The following is a 21,243-nucleotide window of genomic DNA, read 5'->3' as shown; positions in this document are numbered from 1 at the left end:
AAGGTGGACAACGTAACGTAAATACTTCTGAGTTCTGAGTCAATTATTATGCACCCTTACCGTAAGATAAAGGGGGTGTGAAATAGCCGCTAACCGCTTCGCGAAAAGTATGGTACGGCCGTGCCTTTGCTAAAAAGCTTGGCTGGGGCATTGCCGTGCCCCCAGATTAAAATAAATTAAATAATTAAAGGGGGATGTCGTACAAAAAAACACTATTTTGTCGCTTTATAACGGTACGGAACCTTACGTGCGCGAGTCCGACTCGCACTTGACCTATTTTTTGTCTACTTTCGCTCTATACCGGTACGGAACCCTTCGTACGCGAGTCCGACTCGCACTTGGCCAATTTTTTGTTACACCCTGTATATCTCTTTTATGGTTGTGATTTTATGTGTCAAGGTCATACTAATACCTAGAGAGTAGTGGTGTTAGTTACTTCTATATCACTGATGTGGTGTTACTTTATTGTTGTGAGGTTTATTCAAGCGTAACGCTGAGTATAAAGGTTGTCCATAGTCTACAATATAATATCTTTTTAACCCCCGACAAAAAAGAGGGGTGTTACAAGTTTGACGTGTCTGTCTGTCGGTCTGTCTGTCTGTCTGTCTGTCTGTCTGTCTGTCTGTCTGTCTGTCTGTCTGTCTGTGGCATCGACGGGTGGACCGATTTCGATCTAGTTTTTTTTGTTTGAAAGCTGACTTCATTGAGAGTGTTCTTAGCTATCGTTCATCATCATCAGCCTGCTCCGTGCTGAAAAATCGCGGTTCATCTGGTTCGTGAAGGGCCGATTAGCAACTTGCAGTCGTTTGATGGGCTTTATTGCATTCTAGTTCGTGAATTTATGTGTAAATATTTATGAATATTCACACATTAATGGAAAGTTGACATGGTGCTGCAGCATCACCTGGTAATCAATAGGACTCCTCCCCAACTTAGAGCAACGGTTTCGTGTTTGGCTCATTTGAATTGCGACAGCTAATAAGACGTAGATAACCAATAAATTTTTGCATGTTGCTGCTGCAGCATCATCTGGATTCTATAGGAGCCGAGCTCCATATGAACCCAAAGTGTGGAGGTTTCATGTTTGGACTCATATTGACGGCCTCATCCAAAAGGACATTCCTAGATGGTATTCATTGGGATATAATATGATCCTGTTGATAGGAATTATTCTGCACTACACCAACACAAGTTTAAAAAGCATGAAATAAAATTAAATTAAGAAATTTAAAAAACCCCCGTCAAACAACTTTAAAAAGTAATGAAATAATATATTTTACTGACTTTAAGTTTAAATAATTCCTAAGTGTAAAGTGATATTTTAGTCCATAATCGTTGTCACCGTGTGTCGGGGGACCGCTAATGTAGAGGTTTGATTTCACATAACATTATAGTTTAAGGGTCAGTTCACAGCGAACCGAATCGAGACAATTAGTGACATGGCGATACAAAATGCTAAATAATGAAAATGCAAAACTGTTGGCGGTCCCCCGACACACCGTGACAACAATTATGGACTAAAATATCACTTTACACTTAGGAATTATTTAAACTTAAAGTCAGTAAAATATATTATTTCATTGCTTTTTAAAGTTGTTTGACGGGGGTTTTTTAAATTTCTTAATTTAATTTTATTAGTAGTGGTTTTATAATATTTTTGACTAAAGGGAATGGGTTAAAAAATGATGAAAGAAAATAAACAAAGCATGTTAAATTTTTTTCCAAAAAACTTTCTATTGACAGGTAAACATACTGTCAGCAAAAATAAGAACAGAATTATTCAGCTTCTTAACTTTAACCTGTATATGTATATCCCACCAAAACATAAAATGTAAATGTAGCCAAGCAAAATATTGCATAGCTATTCAATACTTCTGTCGTAAAAAGTATTCAGATCACATTCAAGCCAAGCCTTCCACTTATTTTGTAATTTAAATCAATATACAGTAACTGTATCAATAGATTACTTTATTTTATAATTATTACAGTGGCTTGGCAATGAGCACAAGAGAAACAAATATAAAACTTTTGAGGAGTTCATACTTACACAGACGGCAAGCGTAAAGTGTTTTAGCATGCAACGACGCATGTGGCCGATGGTACCCAATAAATCCAATTAGTCGCTGGTTATTTCTCTAGTGCTCATTGCCAAGCCACTATAATAATTATAAAATTAAGAAATAATTATATTGATACAGTACAAAAAATTAAAACCGACTTCCAAGGTAAAAACAAGAATATCATCCTTATAATATGAACTAAAATGTATTAAATAATTTTTCTTATGTAATAGTGCCTTTTTCCGAACTCGGCTAAACCTCAACTATTTCTGTACTCAATCTTCATCATTTTGAAGTCGGTACCAAATTGCTGAATCTTCAGTTCTATGACAGAATATTTGAAACTTTTGGAAATGGCACCGACTTCAAAATTATGAAGATTGAGTACAGAAATAGTTGAGGTTTAGCCGATTTCGGAAAAAGGTAGTGCCTTTTTCCGTATATGTAATATTCTACGAATTTGTTAAGAGTCACACGTGCTCACAAATATCAGGTAGATAATTTTAAAGAATTTAGAATACATAAAAAAAAATCGAAGTGAACAGTAAACACGTGCGAGCCGCTAGGCAATTATTGTACCTATAAACTTGCATAGGAATTCGATCTGTATATTTATGTATCAAAATCGTGTAAATATAAACCGTATAAACGAAGTATTTTTTTATACTAATTGCGATTGTGTTTCTTATTCCTATTACGATGTAGATTAGCTATGTATGTCCACACTGTGCACTTTCATTTTCAATTTTCGTCATCTTCTTTCATTCAACTTTCCTATTGGCGCATTCAATAATTGAATGCGTCAAAGAACGCAACGCCAACATTGTAATTTTTTTGTTCAGTTGAAAAGTCTGTCATTTGTCAGCTTTAATTGTAACATGTGCGACAAGAACATTTTACATTTTTTAATGTCAAATGTGTGCCTTACGCTCTGGAGTTAAGGTTGAATTTGTTACTTATGTTCAATTTTGTGGTAAGTACTTGAAATATGTATTTTAAAACAACATTAAGTATATATTTTTTTCATTAAAATCGCTATGAAATGTACCAAATAAATAAGGACATAACGTGATGACTGATGCTATAATTATGGTGTTGTGTGTATATTGTATCCATATACAACCATGTGAGTTGTGACATTGGTGACCCTGACATGGTAGTGATGATGATGATGATGCTGAATGTAATTTGCATAGTAGCATATGCTTTCAGTTCTTAAAACAACGCCTAAGCCCCCAAACTTGTATCTATAAGGAATACGGAGTTCTCTTAGTATCTTCGGAACCATAATATACCTCGGTGCAAAATCTTGCGTTTTGGTAGCATATGCTTAGGATGCTTCTCATAAAACCAAAATCACCATATGTTTCCATATAAATTTTGAGGAGTTCCCTCGATTACTCATAGATCCCATCATCAGATCACCACTTTTGTGAAAATGGGACCAAATTGGAGTAAAACTTAATATAACAAAATAAAAATGTTGAAAATCGGTTCACAAACGGCGGAGTAGTGGTCAAACATACAAAAAAAAAAATATCCACATCTGAAAAAAAACGAGGAGGTTATATACCTCCTCGTTTTTTGGGTCGGTTAAAAAATGGCGTATTTTTAAAAATGCAAATACGATTATTAGATAACAATTACGATGCCTAATTTATTCATTGACGTTATAATCTAATTACAGTACCCCGATTCTAATATTTCAGTGTAACATTGATGCAGCGTCGTCGTTGTTCGACACAGTAGATTTTCCATCGAAGTATAAAAATATGTTTTTCTCATGAAATGTCAAACATACATTACATATTTTGTTTTAATTATATTTGGAATTTCATAAGAATAACGTATTTTGTTTGGGTAACCATACGGACATTTAAAGTCTTATCCCTCGTACTACAGTACTTGAAATATTTAATATTATATTTCAAGTAAGTATTATCTACACTACTATTATAAAGAGGAAAGATTTGATTTTTTGTTTGTTTGTTTGTTTGAGTCGAATAGGCTCCGAAACTACTGGACCGATTTGAAAAATTCTTTTACCATTGGAATCCTGCATTATTTCTGCTGAACATAGGCTAATTTTTATTTTGGAAAAATATAAGGTTCCGTAAGATATTTGGGATTTTCGGACGCAAGGTTTAAAAAATCAACCAGAAAAGTTACTTATTTTGCGTACGCTGCCTAAACTATAAAAGATAGAGGCATAAAATATTCTAAGTAATTATAGATCTTTTAAATATCTACAAAAAAGTCCGCGACACACTATACCTATCTATGTTGAGTGAGGCACAATAACCATTTTTTTATTAAAAAATCTAGAATTTTTTTTGGACTATATTTAAATGCGTTTATTTAAATCATGCTATTGACCCTTATCAAAATAAATTATTTCATCACTAAGTACATTTAATGTAGATAATATTTGGTCTTTGAATGATTAAAATTGGACGTTTGGTTTTAATGTTATGGCGAAATTAAAATATTACGATTTCTGCTGCACGTTGCGAATTGGGCGTCAAGGCGCGATGCGCGGGTGTGCGTGCGGTAGGGGAGAGATTTAATTATCAGTGCCACAGACTCGCCCGGAGAGTCCACGTAAATATTACCTCGATCGTGGGAATCGCAGACACAATAGATTTTCAATAATTATGCGACAGCCGGGTGCTGCTTTATTGATTTGATATAGACTATCGTGCTTCATTATTATAATCCTAATTTCAAAAAAGCTTTAAAAGTTATGACTACGAAAGTAATATTTTTAGAACTTTTTAAAATAAGTTTTGAATGACTATTATTTTTGATTGCTATTATAATTCATTAATTTCTTTAACTATAAATCTCCAATAGCGGCAGCCGGCTGCCAGCATAACAATTGAAGATCTATTGTGTCTGCGATACCCACGATGCCGATGCACGATGGAAGTATTAATGCATATTTTTTAATCCACACTATTTCTGCTGAATATAGGCTATATTTAATGAGAGAAAAAAGGGAACCGTATTAAGTGTTAATAATTGTGTGAAAAATCTACCAAAATATTCCTTCTTGCTTATGCTTTATAAATTATAGACTATACTTACTTATCGCAAAGTGATGTACTATAGTCTTATAGAGGACATTAATATCAACGTAAAAGTCCGCGATATCGTATGTCTGACTACTACAATTATTATTATCTTACAATAACTACTTTTTAATCTAAAAATATGCAATAGTAACGTTGCGCTGGTACAAACCATGCCAAACTACTTATCAGCAGGTATTAGTACTTACCAGATTTAATAATCTATACTAATATTATAAATGCGAAAGTATCTCTGTCTGTCTGTCTGTCTGTCTCGCTTTCACGCCAAAACTACCGAACCGATTGTAATGAAATTTTGTATACAGATAGTCTAAAGCCTGAGAAAGGACATAGGCTACTTTTTTACTGGAAAAAAAGGTTGTAAGGGGGTGAAAATACGAAAATTTGTTCAAATTAAGTTAGTTCCAAAAATTCATACTAGATGGCGCCGTGCGTCTTTTACATCGCGCTAACGCTTGACTAACATCTTTCTATAAGAGGTGGTATCATCATACCTTCGAGTCCCGATTTTTTTTCGATTGTTATTTCTTTTCTACGTTATTTAATAAGTCAGTACTTAATATTATAATATACATTATACAGTGACGTAACCTTAAACCTATCAATGATAAATAGTTTATGGGTAAAGTTAAGGGGGCTAAATAAGCTTTAAAATTTGGCATAATATATAAAGTTTAATTTAAAAAAAATGAAATATTATGTGCACACTGCACAGCTGTTTTGATTTAAGGGGTACCAGGGTTTTTTTTTATAAAAGCTTTTGACACAAATTTTGTTGACATCGCGCGCTATAAACTGAAGTCCACGCGGACGAAGTCGCGGGCAACAGCTAGTTTCAAGTAAGTACATACTGTGGTGTATAATAAAATTTAAACAGTATAAAGAATACTGTTTAAATTTTATTATGTAAAATTTGAATCATAGATCTCTACGTCTGGAAACCATCATCGAAATGCATTTGATCGTAATAGTTATCTCGAAGGCTTCTATCTATCGAACAAACTTCGGCACGAATGTGCCGGCTCGACCGGAGAAATACCACGTTCTCACAGAAAACCGGCGTGAAACAGTGCTTGCGCTGTGTTTTGCCGAGTGAGTGAGTTTACCGGAGGTCCAATCCCCTTCCCTATTCCCTTTCCTACCCTCCCCTATTCCCTTCCCTTCCCATCCCTACCCTCCCCTATTATCTTATTCCCTCTTAAAAGGCCGGCAACGCACCTGCAGCTCTTCTGATACTGCGAGTGTCCATGGGCGACGGAAGTTGCTTTCCATCAGGTGATCCGTTTGCTCGTTTGCCCCCTTATTTCATAAAAGAAAATCATTATTCAAGTGTGAGGGTGGCGGCGCGTAGGGTTATTAGTACGAGTACAATGAATAGTGCAGAGCCGTGTCGTAACCCGAGCCCGGTTGGTCGGGTCTACCAATAATTGTTCTGGATCGTAATATTTGGACTTGGATGTAACCACTGCATAATTGAAGATGTTCGCGGATGAAGTGGATAACTAACATTTTATAACATAATAATTACAATTTTTTTAGGGTTCCGTACCCAAAGGGTAAAAAGGGGAATACTATTACTGAGACTTCGTTGTCTGTCCGTCTGTTTATCTGTCTGTCTCCAGGCTGTGTCTCAAAAACTGTGTATATCTGCTGCCGCTATAACAACCAATACTAAAAACAAAATAAGGTAATATTTAAGGGGGCTTCCACACAACAAACGTGATTTTTTTACCTAGGCTCGTAATCCATAATAACAACAGGTAGGTACTTGAAATATTCACAGAATATTTAATTATATTTGTACTTTAATATTTGTATCTAATAATAAAATTAAAATAAAATAAATAATTAAGGGGGACTCCCATACAAAACATATTAATTTTCTCTAAAACGGTACAGAACGCTTCGTGCGCGAGTCCGACTCGCACTGCCGCTAATATCAAATCTAATCATCTTAATTTCTGGTACCATAGGCCAATAATATATCGGGGTAAGTATACGTAAAATCCACATTTTTTGGATTTCAAATAATTTTTCCCGATCCTAAAGCCTGCATTTATGCAAAAAAAAAACAAAAATATTCAAATAATTAGTTACCCACTTCACGTCTTCAATTGTGTATTACGTGGCAACTAATCGGATGGAAATTTTAATTTTACTAAGAAACTAGTTATTATCATGTTAATGGAGAAAAATTGGAGCGCGGAAAGTGAAATGGGTATTAACGATCGTGTGTAGTACGTGTATTATTACCTTACATAACTATTGATCATTTACATAAACACTTCATTTCGCCTTAAGGCCGTCCCCCAAGCAAACGACCTTGACCATAAATTTGCCGCATTGCCGAGATCGTACCAAAACCCTATTTTTTTTTCTTCTTTAGTTCAAAATTGATCTAAAAACGTGGAATATGTAGTTTATGATATTGACGATATATTGGCGTAAGTTTCAAATAAAAGTATGTTTGAATTTTAATAAATTGTTTTGACTTTGGAAGCTGATATCATGAGTATAATAAACAAAAATAGAAAATTTAAAACGTGGAAAGGAATGTTGATAATTGATATCACCTGCACTGCGGCAAGTAAAATCTTAAACCGTCGTCTGGTGCGGCAGCGGGCCAAAGTGTGCCCCCAATAATTTTTCCGCCAGTGCGTGGTAGGCCTTTCTCGACCCACCAGCAAAAGGTTAGATTAAATTGCTATAACTTTGCGAAAACGTAATGTAGGTGTAGGGGAAGAGGGGCGCGAGGTAAGACGGGGTCACGCAAAATACAAGAAACTAGATTTTTGCGACCAGAAAGCAATAAGCCAATAGGTAGCCATACTCGATCAACTGTCAGCGCGACAGAAACAGGGAGTGGGAGTTCACGCGTTTTTGTTTAAGTACAAACGAAAATCACGTTGAGTGCCTCGTCGATCTAATTCTACGCAGTCAAAAACGTCCTTACTGTTATACCTAACAGTAAGGACGTTTTAAAAAAATAAGTCTTAATTACCATTAAGACTACCCAATTTATGTCTTTTCTCGTATATAAGGGTTGTTAATTTTGTTTACTTTGTTGTGGTATAGTTGGATAAAAGTTCAGTTAATATTTTTTTTTGAGAAATTATTTTTTCCTAAGTCAGCCTTTGGGGTAAGTACCCCTTGTATTTTTTCTGATATCATCCGAAGGTTTAGTAGGCTGTCAGCTTTGTGGACGTTGGGCTCACAATGGTTGTGCTGGTGTGGATGATGAAAACAACCAAGAAATCCATATTTGTATTTATTGTGATTAGATTAGCTTACCCCATCTTGCCCCATTTTCATTACCCCATCTTACCCAATGGTAAGGGGCAAGTTCCTAGTATTTTTTTATATATTTTTTTTTATATCTATGGACGCTTCACACCACGTAAGTCTGGCCCCGTGGTAAGTACCTAAAAGACTTGTGTTACAGGTACCAGACAACGGAAATATATTTAATACTTTTATACTATACATATATTTAAGATTTTTATTATATCATACACATATTTAATACACATCCAGACCCGGGAACTTTGAAAACTCTTTGTTCCGTCGGCGGGATTCGAACCCGCGATTATACTGTATTTTTGGTATGTTCCTTAGATACCCCATCATTCCTTCCCCTACAGTTTTTGAACTGTTGGAATAACTTTGAACCGAATTTTTTTTAGATATGATTCGCCTCGGGATCTGCCAAACAGGAAATGAGAAATAAACCAAGGAAAGTGGCGGGTCGATATCGACCTGAACCGCACTAGAAAGTATTTTTACTAGTGACGGGAAAAAGAAAAATGAAGGGATATCGAAAATATATTTTTATTTATATTAAATTTAAATGCCTGTCTTTAAAACACAAAGCACATAAATTTTGTTTACAAATTCTGCAGTATGTTTCTTTTTTTAATTCTTTTTTGCTTTGACACCCATGAGGTGTCAAAGCAAAAAAAAAGTTTCCCACAGTTTTTCATAGCACCCTGCACAATTTCGCCGTTTAACGCTCATCTCAAGGACATGATCTTTTGTTTCCTGCTATCGTGCGTTGTTAATTTTATGAAATAATAATTATTATATTTTAAATTATTATTTTTAACAAAAAAATTTAACCGACTTCCAGGGTAAAAACAATAATTTATAATGAACAAAAAACTATTAAATAATATTTTTTACTCTTTGAAGTGCCTTAGGCATAATTCTCCTAAACCTCAACTTCTGTACACAATATCTTCATTATTCAAAATAATTTTTTGTTAAAAATAATAATTTTACTCTTTTAGTCATTTATAAGGTTTCCTGTACAGACTAATGTGTTATGCTTAGTGACTTTGGATCCAGGCTACACTTTCATGATGTGAGAACTCATTGTATGAGATCACTACCACTTCAGAATTAACTCCAAGCATATAACCACTGTATAATATGCTTGGCGTTAGTCAAGCAATGATAAAATTAATGTTCATACGCCTATCTTTAAAGGCTCTAAAGTTCTGTTCAGTGACTTTCTTTCTATCATTACACTAATGAAAACTCATCAGCTCTACATAATATAATTATGATCAAATATAACTATTATCGTCCGTATAAATTTTAAGGAGATTAGCATACCTCAAAGATCTCTTGATCAAATTGCTAACTTGGTAATCCAAACACCAAGGTTGAATCATTTACATTGAAATAAAATTATAATTTTTTAAATCGTTCGACAAATTCGGGTTTCGATCTTAAAGACGATTAAAAGTACCAATAATAGGGTTATAATTAGATAATTCATGGTCTGGTGACTGGTGTTAGTGATGATGATGATGATGATGATGAATGTAACTTGCATAGTAGCATATGCTTTCAGTTCTTAAACCAACTCCAAAAGCCGCAAACTTGTATTTATAAGGAATCCGGAGTTCTCTTTGCACCTTCGGAACCATGGTATATTATCTAATTGCAAAATCTTGCTTTTTGGTAGCATATGCTTAGGATACTTCTCATATAATCAAATTCACTATATGTGTCCATATAAATTTTGAGGAGTTCCCTCGATTACTCATGGATGTATGGTGAAATGGTGGTGATGATGATGATGATTAATTAAATTTGCATAGTAGTATATGCTTTCAGTTCTTAAGACAACGCCGAAACCCCCAAATATGTATCTATAAGGAGTAAGGAGTTCTGTTCACCACCTTCGAACCATGGTGTATCCTGGTGCAAAATATTACTTTTTGGTAACATATTATTCCTCAAATACTTCATATGAAACAAAAAAAAACATATGTTTCCATTTGAATTTTGAGTAGTTTCCTCGATTACTCATGGATCCCATCATCAGGTCACAACTTTTGTAAAAATGGGACCAAATTGGAGTGAAACCTAATACAACAAAATAAAAATTTTGAAAATCGGTTCACAAACGGCGGAGTAATCGTTGAACATACGTAAAAAAAATATCCACAGCCGAACGTATAACCTCCTCGTTTTTGGAAGTCGGTTAAAAAATAAAACCGACGTCAAAATTGTACGTAATTGAGAATTAAAATTCCCTATCTTAAACACTACTGAACCGATTTTGATAAAACTTGCTTATACATTCACTTTAGTGACACATTTGTTCAGATGCTGATCTAGATCAGCGTCTGAACAAATTTCTTAAAAAAAAAAGGATATTATCAATTCGACCTGTATGTATGTATTATTTCTAGAACTACCCAGTTTTAGTATATACTAAAACATACCAAAACTGGGCAGTTCTGGAAATAATACATACATACAGGTCGAATTGATAACCTCCTTTTTTTGAAGTCGGTAAAAAAATGCGACGTACGTCAGTTACGATGACCCGAAACCACACTGAGCGGCGAGGCGGGCGCTCGCTGCTCAGTGCGGTATCGGGTCGCTGATTAGCGACCCCCGCCTGCTTGGACGGCGGGCCGCAATAGGCCCACTGCCGTTGATATTTGACACCGTCAGTGCGTGGTAGGCCGATAAAGACCTGCCGTGATATTTCTATAAGGAAGACCTATAATTTTGAACACAATCGCAAATATAAATACTGTGGTACCTTTACAAACACCTGAGATAATCGTTCCGCACTGAGTGAGAGAACAAAGTTTTCTTCGTCCGCACCAGCTGTTTGACCGAGCTTTGCTCGGTATTCGATAAAACACAAATAAAATGACATTTTCTAAAAATTATTCCTAGCTAGATCGATTTATCGCCCCCGAAACCCCCTATATACTAAATTTGATATATATATATATATATATATATATATATATATATATATTATTCTTTAAAATATAAATATATATATATATATATATATATATATATATATATATATATATATATATATATATAAATTAATATTTACAAGAATTGCTCGTTTAAAGATATAAGATAACTTTGTAGCTGTCAAATTATGAGTTTATAAGGCTCTAAATACGGTAAATTACGGAATCTCCGTAGGGGAATGGCCTTAAGGTTTAGTGGGAATTGTAATTGCGTGAGAAAAGTTTTATGGGACCTCCGTGGTCTAGTGGCTTAGAGATCTGATTCGGGGGTCGTGGGTTCGATTCCCGCGTTGGACACATCTTATTTCCAAGTTTGGTTAAGACTATGCAGGCTGATCACCCGATTGTCTGACAAGTAAGATGATCGGAGGGGCATGTGTCGTGTGCGGTATGACGTGTCGGTCTTCCGTCCCGCTTAGTCGGGTTATTAGAGTTTATGAATAGACATTGCTATTATGTACTGCGCGCACACTTGGGCACTATAAAATTACTCCTGTGTAACTGGCATGGTTACAATGAAACCGGCCACCGTCACCGAAAACCGGTGTGGGAGTTATTATTATGGGACATAATATCGAAGTTACTTGATTTGAACTTGGCGTTTTCTTTAATTTTAGATTTGTACAAGTTACAGCAATACAAAAGTATCTCATATATATTATGTTCTGAAAAGAGTCACAGCACAAAAGCTGAAATAAAATAAATTATATTGTTGCAATATACATATTTTATTGCTGTAGGTTCTTTATATTTACTACAGCTGGTGTCAGGAACAAAAAAACTATTGTAGGCTTTCATGGACATTCCGTAATCCCTATCTCAAACATACCTTGGGCCTCCTAAAATTTCGATGAATGAAATGAAAAATGATTCTCGAGGCTATTTACCTATTCGTGATGAAGCATGACTTTTGTATGTTCAAATTATTGTAACTAGAGATTGCCTAATGGTCGAAATTCGACTTGAAAAATTATCTTCTTCTTTTATCTTCGCGTAAAGTATTGACTATTTCAAAATTAATAAAATAATAGTGCCAGTGCGAGTCGGACTCGCGCACGAAGGGTTCCGTACTGTTATAGACGAAAAATAGGCCAAAATTGTGTTTTAGTATGTGGGCCCCCTGAAATTTTTATTTTATTTAAATATTAATTTTTAAAGTTAACATATAATTAAGGTCTTATTGACAATTTCAAGTGCCTAGCTGTGGCAACAGAAATACACATCTTTGAAAATTTCAGAAGTCTAGCTATAGCGGTTATTGAGTTACAGGCTACAGCCTGGAGACAGACAGACGGACAGACAGACGGACAAACATCGAAGTCTCAGTAATAGGGTCCCGTTTTTACCCTTTGGGTACGAAACGCTAAAACAACAATCCATTTTTAATTTGACAACAGACTTCAACCATAAACAAAAGAGTATGTATAGGTTTGTCATTCAAAAAGATGGTAGTGTGCACATTGTAGTCTGTATAATGTTTTATTTGTTAAAAAAAATATGATAAAAGCATAATTTCAAAATAATATTAGCTCGATGCACTCCTTCACCATATAAACTATAAAATAAAAGTTCACGACAATATTATGTAAAATGCTCGGTCAGTGATCATAAAATTATATCAGGTTTTTAATTTTTATCAATACATAATAATATGTGAACAGGCAGTTTGCATATTCATAAAAGCCTTAATAATTCCAGAAGATTCTGTCACAGATTAATCTATTTTTGCAAGCTGAAGATCGTTAATTTATCTCGGTTATCTTAATAATTAATTAACTGTCTCATAGAATGCATAATTTCATCCATTAACTGATTAGGATGCTACGAATTATACAATATTTAGATGATATAAATTTGCATCCAATGGAAACTGTTAATCACGACTTTCACTAGAAATTAAACATTCGGGAGTACCTAGGCAGGACGGGATCCTAGCGGGCGGTGAAAACTCAAATGTAATTAATATAATAACAGTTTGGGGGGGCGAGTATATAACCCGTCCACGGCGGCCGCGACCATTCGCCGCGCGACTACCGCGCATGACACGTCTCGCGAGTGACAAGTGACACTTGACCTACAAAATGTCCGCCAAAATTTACGTAAGTGTCGAAACGCGTAGGATTGTGGTTTCAGAACGCACCGAGGATTTTTCGGATTTTTGCTGTGATGTGATAATGTGTTCTGTCAATCTGACGTGGTTCCGTAGGTGGTTCTAAACTGCATTTCTATGTTTGCATGATATTAGCATTAAGCTCCGAGCTCTATTTAATCTAATGAGACATCTGTATGTAGGTATGAGAATGACGCGAACTTTGAAGCTAAATTAATTTTAATTTTTAAGTCGTTAAAGCTTTACGTGAAAACCTTTAAGTAACGCAAACTGTAAAAGCTTGACCTTTCAAAAAGCTCAATATGAACTCGATTTTATTAATTCTATGTTCCCTTCATCCTAAATTCTTTTTAAGCTTTTAATTTAAAGTTTTCAAGTCCTGATTCAGAGCAGAGCATAATGAGGTAGTTAAGAGTTAACAAAATCAATAATTAGGAAAGTATAATGTAGGATAGAGACCTTTTGGTTGATCCGCGGGTCAAGTAAAGCAAGTTTGTGCTATTGAAACTGTGGGAACGCATGACTACACGATTATTTTTAAAAGATTGTTTCCAACGTGAGCTGTTGCAAAACTTGTGCTTTGTTTATATAAACATGACAATGCAGTGTTATATAAATCATTGCTAATTAGCTCATTACTTGAATTAAGTTTTTCGGATGAAGGACAAACATTTTAAAAATTGTTGTTACACGTACATTGTATAAAGTATAATACTCATAATATTAAAACTTTTCTAACTTACTCTAACAGCTAACTTACAGTACTTGAATATTAAGAATAATTTTCAGATTTTTAGGCCTGTGAAAAAATTAATTAATACTTTTTTATTTAAATTTCCGGGTGGTTTTGAACTAGCGTTATCTTTCGATTTAGTCCTTGGTATTGTATAACTGTGAACGTAACAATGAATCATGAGTCCATGCAAAGAACTTTAGCTATATTTAGCAACACTAAATGTCTATCTCGTGAACGCGAAAGGCCTATGACCAATAGGCCTTTCGTCCACTGAGTCATTGAACTTTAATTCAAACGAGCTTATTAATTATTAAATGTCTTAAACGGCATTGAACGGGTTAATTTTGTCTGTATATAAACGTATTTAAAATAAATGACTATCGAGGCTAAATACTAATTCAAATGAATGTCCCTACTCATGGGTTTGTTTGGCGCAGCTTTGTTTGAAATAACGTGACGTAGATATTTTCTTACAATTTTCTTCTTTTAGATATATTTAGGTACGTTGTGCCGTATCCTGCGTTTTAAAATGTTTTCTTATATTATTATCAGATATTCCTTCATACTTCGGAACTTTACACAGATTGCCCAAAATCTATAATGCAAAGTTTTTAAATATATTTATTGCCAAATTGCGTGGAATCTTTAAATAGGTCGTTCGTTATGTTATGTTAACTACAGACAGTACATGTTTAGTAAACATTAAGAACATTTAGTGCGTACGTTTCCTCGGAAACAGTTTTCACTTTTGTTACCGCGACGGTTTGAAAGTGAAACTTATCGTGTGATAAACCAGTTCACGTCATTTAAATTATTACGAAATTGACATAATATTTGATATCCTTTCCGTATGCCACTTGTTTTCACTGTCGTGTTATTTATAAACAAACGATTACTTGCACTTTTTGGAATAAAATATATTACTGCAATGTTTCTAGGCTAGATGGAAGCACCAGCAAAGATAGAAAACAAAAGTTTTGTTCGACGTTGGACCACGTTTCTGTCAATATTCTGATGTGACGCTTACAACATGACGGATTTTCCCGGGTTACTTATTGTATGTGCTTGTAGCGCGCTCTGCTCCAATGTTTGCGTAATTTAATTTTATATATATAAAGTTTAGGCTCTGAAAAAACAATTAAAACCTCTTTTTGTCTCGAAAAAGGATTGCTCCTATTTTAGCCTTTGGTAAAGCTAGGAGTATACAAAAAATTTGCAATGTAGTAAAAAGCTTACCCTACAAGTTACAACAATTACAAAGCAAGATTATACACATTAAAGAGAAATTCGTCAACCTCCACTGCTCTTCAATAGATGGACTACGACTTTCCAATGACTAGTTTATTCTAAATATGTACCTAGACAGCCTAGACTCTATTACAAACACTTGACCACATGTCAATAGGTATATTATAATCAATTCTAGATTTAGATTTAATAGTAATAAGTGATGATGATCAGACAGACAGTTCTTTAAAATATATTACACAAGTTCATAAAATATAAACACCTATTCGCTTTTACATTGAAATAGACAGAAAAACTTGAGAGGTGTCAAGAGACACCCGAATGGAACGAAGCCATAGAATCGAAATATACAGGTTTTTTGCACAATTTCTTATGTGCAAAAAACCTGTATACATATACACTCAAAAAATATTTAAAAAACGACGCCCAGGAATACTAACAACGCGTCGCTGTATATTAAAAAAAAACGCCATATAGATGACGCACAGGAATACTTACTAATAACGCCCTCTGCCCCTAACATGCAGGTACTAATAAAAAAGTATCGAGGTCAACTCAAGGTCCAATATCGTTCTGTCTAGCCTTCAGATTTACGCCGAACGCGTGATAGGGAACTTCATTCCAAAAGGAGCTTTGGATTGCAATTTGCGAAATAACTTTTGTATTCAATGTCAATGCCTTCTCTCATATTCAACTGTTAATATGGGATTGATTTGTTTTTCTGGATTATTAATACTACATTCGTTCTTTCTACATTTTGCTCATTGAGCGTTATAAAAATATCCTCAAAATAGAGATACTGAGTCTTGAGTCAAAGTCTCTTAATCGGTTTAGTTTTGTAGTTTTACAGAATTGACTTTCCTACGATTTTATTATATATAGATGTTCCGCGCGGCTTCGCTTGCGTAATTTAGGAATTTCACGCAACCGTACATTTTGCAGCAAAAAATAGCATATGTCCCTTCACGTGGTCTATTCTTCATGTTTGCCAAATAACATAAAAATTGCTCCAGTACTTCATAATATAATAAGCAATTTTCCATATAATTTCCCCCGTTTTTTCCACATTTTCATCTATTTTTTCGCTCCTATAAGTTTTGGCGTGATAAAATATAGCCTATAGCCTATCTCGATGAATGGGCTATCTAACATTGAAAGACTTTTTCAAATCGGAGTTCCTGACATTAACGCGTTCAAATAGGCCCTTCCATATAATTTCCGCCGTTTTTTCCACATTTTCCTCTATTTCTTCGCTCCCATTATACTGACATTAGCTCATAACCTTCTATGATCAATGAGATATCTAACACTGAAAGAATTTTTCAAATCGCCTATAGCCTATCTCGATGAATGGGCTATCTAACATTGAAAGACTTTTTCAAATCGGAGTTCCTGACATTAGCGCGTTCAAATAGGCCCTTCCATATAATTTCCGCCGTTTTTTCCACATTTTCCTCTATTTCTTCGCTCCCATTATACTGACATTAGCTCATAACCTTCTATGATCAATGAGATATCTAACACTGAAAGAATTTTTCAAATCGCCTATAGCCTATCTCGATGAATGGGCTATCTAACATTGAAAGACTTTTTCAAATCGGAGTTCCTAAGATTAGCGCGTTCAAATAAGCCCTTTCAAATAATTTTCCCCCGTTTTTTTCCACATTTTCCTCTATTTCTTCGCTCTCATTATACTTAGCGTGATAAAATATAGCCTATAGCCTTCCTCGATAAATGGGCTATCCAAAAGTAAAAGAATTTTTCAAATCGGACCAGTACTTCCTGAGATTAGCGCGTTCAAACAAACAAACTCTTCCCAATTATAATACTCGTATTAGTATAGAAGAGTAAGAATTATTTAATACTTTTTTGTTTATTATAAATTATTATTGTTATTTCCCTGGAAGTCGGTTTTAATTTTTTGTTAAAAATAATATGGACGTAGTTGTGTGTGTTTAGTGTAAGCGTGTGTGCATTAAAGATGGGTCCGTGCAATTCATGTTAGTGCACCCATAACATAACATGTTATCGCTAGATTGTCTCACACTATGTTGGCATTATAGTTCGTGATGTTCGTCACGACATGTCGCGTCGTGTGCCAACTTCCTCATCCCCTGTGAAGTAGGTCACTGTGCAGACTCTAACTTTGACTCACATGTGCACTAGACTCAGACTTTGATTCACTGTAGATACCCTAGAACCTCAGTGAGTAATTTGTATTCTGTGCCGAGAACAGTCTTTCCCAAAGTGGGCGATAACGTCCCTTTGTGGGCACTGAAGGTCTAAAGGGGGTGATGTGGGACCCAGAAAAAAATAGGTGCGTTGTGTAGTGGCTTAGGGGGTGATTTATTTCATCAGATTGCATTTTAAATTAAAACAATGGGGGCGCTAAAACATAATTTGTTCTAAAAGTGGGCAGTAGACAAAATAAGTTTGGGAACCCCTGCCCTAGAATCTTACTTTGACTTGCTGTGCATAAAACTTAAACTTTGACTTACAATTTGGCTGTGAGTGTGCTGTGCTTAATACTCAGGATACAGCACGCCTATTTAATAGATTTTTAATACAATCTTAATTCTAAGTAAATGGGTGAATTGCAACAAATGACCATTTTTAATCATGTCGGTGAACTTTTTTATTTATACATATTTTATATACTTTTCAGGTTGTATGTATTCTTTAGGATACAAAATGTTCCCAAATTTAATATCATTAACGTATCGTTTAAGACTAAGGAGAAAATTCAGTTTGAATTCTGGTTTCCACTGATATGATAATTTATTTCTGTGCACCGATATGATAAGCTTAACCACCGAAATGGCATACTATTCCAGCGATATGATAATATTATCTTTATAATATTATATTTATGTATTTATTTTGATCAAGAATAGAGTACATAAAATTAAAATATTTTAAAAATGTTTTACAATATTTGAGTGGATTTCAACAACTTGCATTTTTATACAATTTTCGTGGAAATTTTTGTTTCCACCAAAATTGAAGATTAGGTGTTTACGGATAACTGGTACAACAACCACCACCTAGACGAGTTAGCTTATGACAGAATGAAGTGCATGTATTTTTTATGCTTCAAGAATCAATGGTATTTTGTAAAAATAATGTTTTACACACCCTCTTACCCACCGAAATTGGAATTTGCGAGAAAAATAATCATTAAAAGAAACTACGTGCACTAAAGTTACATCACATTAACTTAACTATAAACAAACCAAAACTCTACCGATATTCAAAATTACAACATGATATTATTGCCACAAGTAGGAAAATTTAAGTACACCAAAATTGCATAAAATCAGGGGTTTTGTGATAAAACGGTTTTCTTTCATTTCTGGCTGAAAACTGGTACGACCCAGCCCACAACCACCTCCTAAACGGGTTAGCGTGTGGCTGAATGAAGCAAATGGCGTATTTTTTATGCTTAAGGGATCAATGGTATTTTTTAGAAACAACGTTTCGTAAATCCCACCAAAATTTAAAAATTCTCCGTGACAGACCTAAAATGTGTCATAAAAACTCAACTACAGAAGTTAGCACAATAAAATTGATATAATATTATGAAGAGTCAACTATATAAAATGACTAAATAAAAATAAAAATCTAATCCAGTATCAAGTTTTCTGTTAATCGGTGTAGATATTGAGTAAAATAGTTCGGCAACAAGCCACCAAAATTGGAAATCGCCTATTTATGTTTATTTTCTTGGAAAATAATAATTATTTTTAAAAAATAAAGATAGGCCTAAATTATAAGCGTTATGTTTTACTTTTAAAATCAAAAATGAAAACGATATCTTGAAAAAATAAGATAGTTTTCAGCCTTGCCGCGCAAAAAAGCGGTTTGGGAAATCCAGTTATTTGATGTAGGGATATAGAATAAAAAAAATATAAAATTTATCATCGTTGTCTTTATTAAAATGAACTAGATGTGAAAAGAAAAATAAAGTAAAATCTTTAAATGACCCATACATCCTTACATCCATTCGTTTTTACTATCATGCGCATTTGTAATTTCTTTGTATACTTAACGAAATGCCAGTAGATCAACCGATATGATAAAACAATTCACCGATATGGTAAAATTATCAACCGATATGATAAAGCAATCCACCGATGGGACAAAACTGTGCGTTGGTCATGATTCCAAACACCGATATTAGATTTAAGACACCGATTCGTTTTTTGTTATAATTTCGGTGTAAATTATCATATCGGTAGTTAAAATGACCACCGATTACACCGATATGAGAGCAGCGACGTGAGAAAAAACGCACTTTTTAGGAAATTATAAAAATGTATTATATCTAAGATAAATTTGGTTACAGATAATGAAGCTTAATCACTTAATACATCCATTAGAACCAAACACCAATTTTAAAACTATTAATTACATTAAAAAATTCAATCACCGATATTATTAAGTAATTGCCCGAGAGCATTTTAATGGCATACTTATATTGTTGGCACGAATATGCAGTGGTTTGATGCAGATCTGTCTTGATTGCGTGGAAGCACACACTAAGGAGTAAATTAAAATTGGGGTGGTGAGACTGTCCGACTCGTCGATGAAAAGTAATGCTCAAATTTCTTTTATCCAGCGACATGAGGAAAATTCTCAGGACAAGTACATTTGTGCCTCTAAGTAACTATAATCGTTAATTATAAAATAAAATATGGTATATAATAATAGATTAACTAATATTCTACGAAATATTTAATATAAGTTTTACCCTTAAATTATTCATATTTTCTAGTATGAAAGCGTTTTTGTTTGTAAAAAAAGTAGAGGCACAGCACCGATTTGATAAAAATAGATCTTTAAGTTATTTATTTCTACCTTTGTAATAGTTCTAGGCATATTATATTTTTGCCACAATCCTATAGCTACCTATTGAATAGTAAAACAAATTATTTACAACAATATTCCCTTTTTTTAATAGTAATTTCAACGAAGACAAAAAAAAAAGCCGTTTGGGAAATTCACCCAAATGTCAGAGCTGAAGTGCGAAATGTTTTACCTCGATATCCATTGAAAAAAAACCTCACATTATCATAAATTACTTACATGAAGTTTTTGCGATTCTCACACCAATCTTATACAAGTCAATTGTTGCACATGGCCTTCTAGGTCCTTGTATCAAATGCAAATGATTTATAGCGTTCTACAGCAGTGTTTTTCAACCTGTGGGTCGAAGCTTCTGCAGCTCTACCATGAGTTTAAAGCTATATTATTTATCGATACTCGATACCGACTACGTAAATATTTAGTATAGCAAATTTTACAGCACCTCTAGCGGTCACTTGCGGAATTAAAATCGCCATATTAAATATTTACGTAGTCGGTATCGAGTATCGATAAATACTATAGCTTTAAACTCATGGTAGAGCTACTGTAGTGGGGTTGTCAGACGTCGAGAGAACTATTTTAATAAAAAAAAAGATTAAAAATATTGATAATATATTAAGTGGCAGTATTTTAGCATAATATAAGGATATAATATTCATGAGCATACATATACAGGGTGTAACAAAACAAAGTGATAATACCATATGGTTGTGTCTTTTAAATATAGAGTTCACTGCATTGAAATGCCGTCTTTTATTAGCATTTTTTTACTTTTGTATGGGGAAAATCATAGTATAATACTTTGTTTTGTTACAACCTGTATAAAAATGCAAAGAAT

At 34.2% G+C, this 21,243-nt stretch overlaps 1 protein-coding gene across 1 annotated transcript in view; it reads left to right on the top strand.

The window, feature by feature from the left end:
• The first annotated feature begins 13,476 nt into the window (after window positions 1-13,476).
• Window positions 13,477-21,243, top strand: part of LOC121736924 (protein PRRC2A-like) — a 37,928-nt gene continuing 30,161 nt past the window's right edge. Inside the window, exon 1 of the mRNA XM_042128396.1 lies at window positions 13,477-13,544. Coding sequence (XP_041984330.1) covers window positions 13,527-13,544 — 18 coding nt within the window. The 5' untranslated portion in view covers window positions 13,477-13,526. The remainder of the gene's footprint in view (window positions 13,545-21,243) is intronic.

This window comes from Aricia agestis, chromosome 2 (genome assembly GCF_905147365.1).
Source record: "Aricia agestis chromosome 2, ilAriAges1.1, whole genome shotgun sequence".
In the NCBI taxonomy this organism is placed as follows: domain Eukaryota; kingdom Metazoa; phylum Arthropoda; class Insecta; order Lepidoptera; family Lycaenidae; genus Aricia; species Aricia agestis.
The sequence above is the reverse complement of the archived record's forward strand: the minus strand, read 5'-3'. Positions and strand labels throughout refer to the sequence as shown.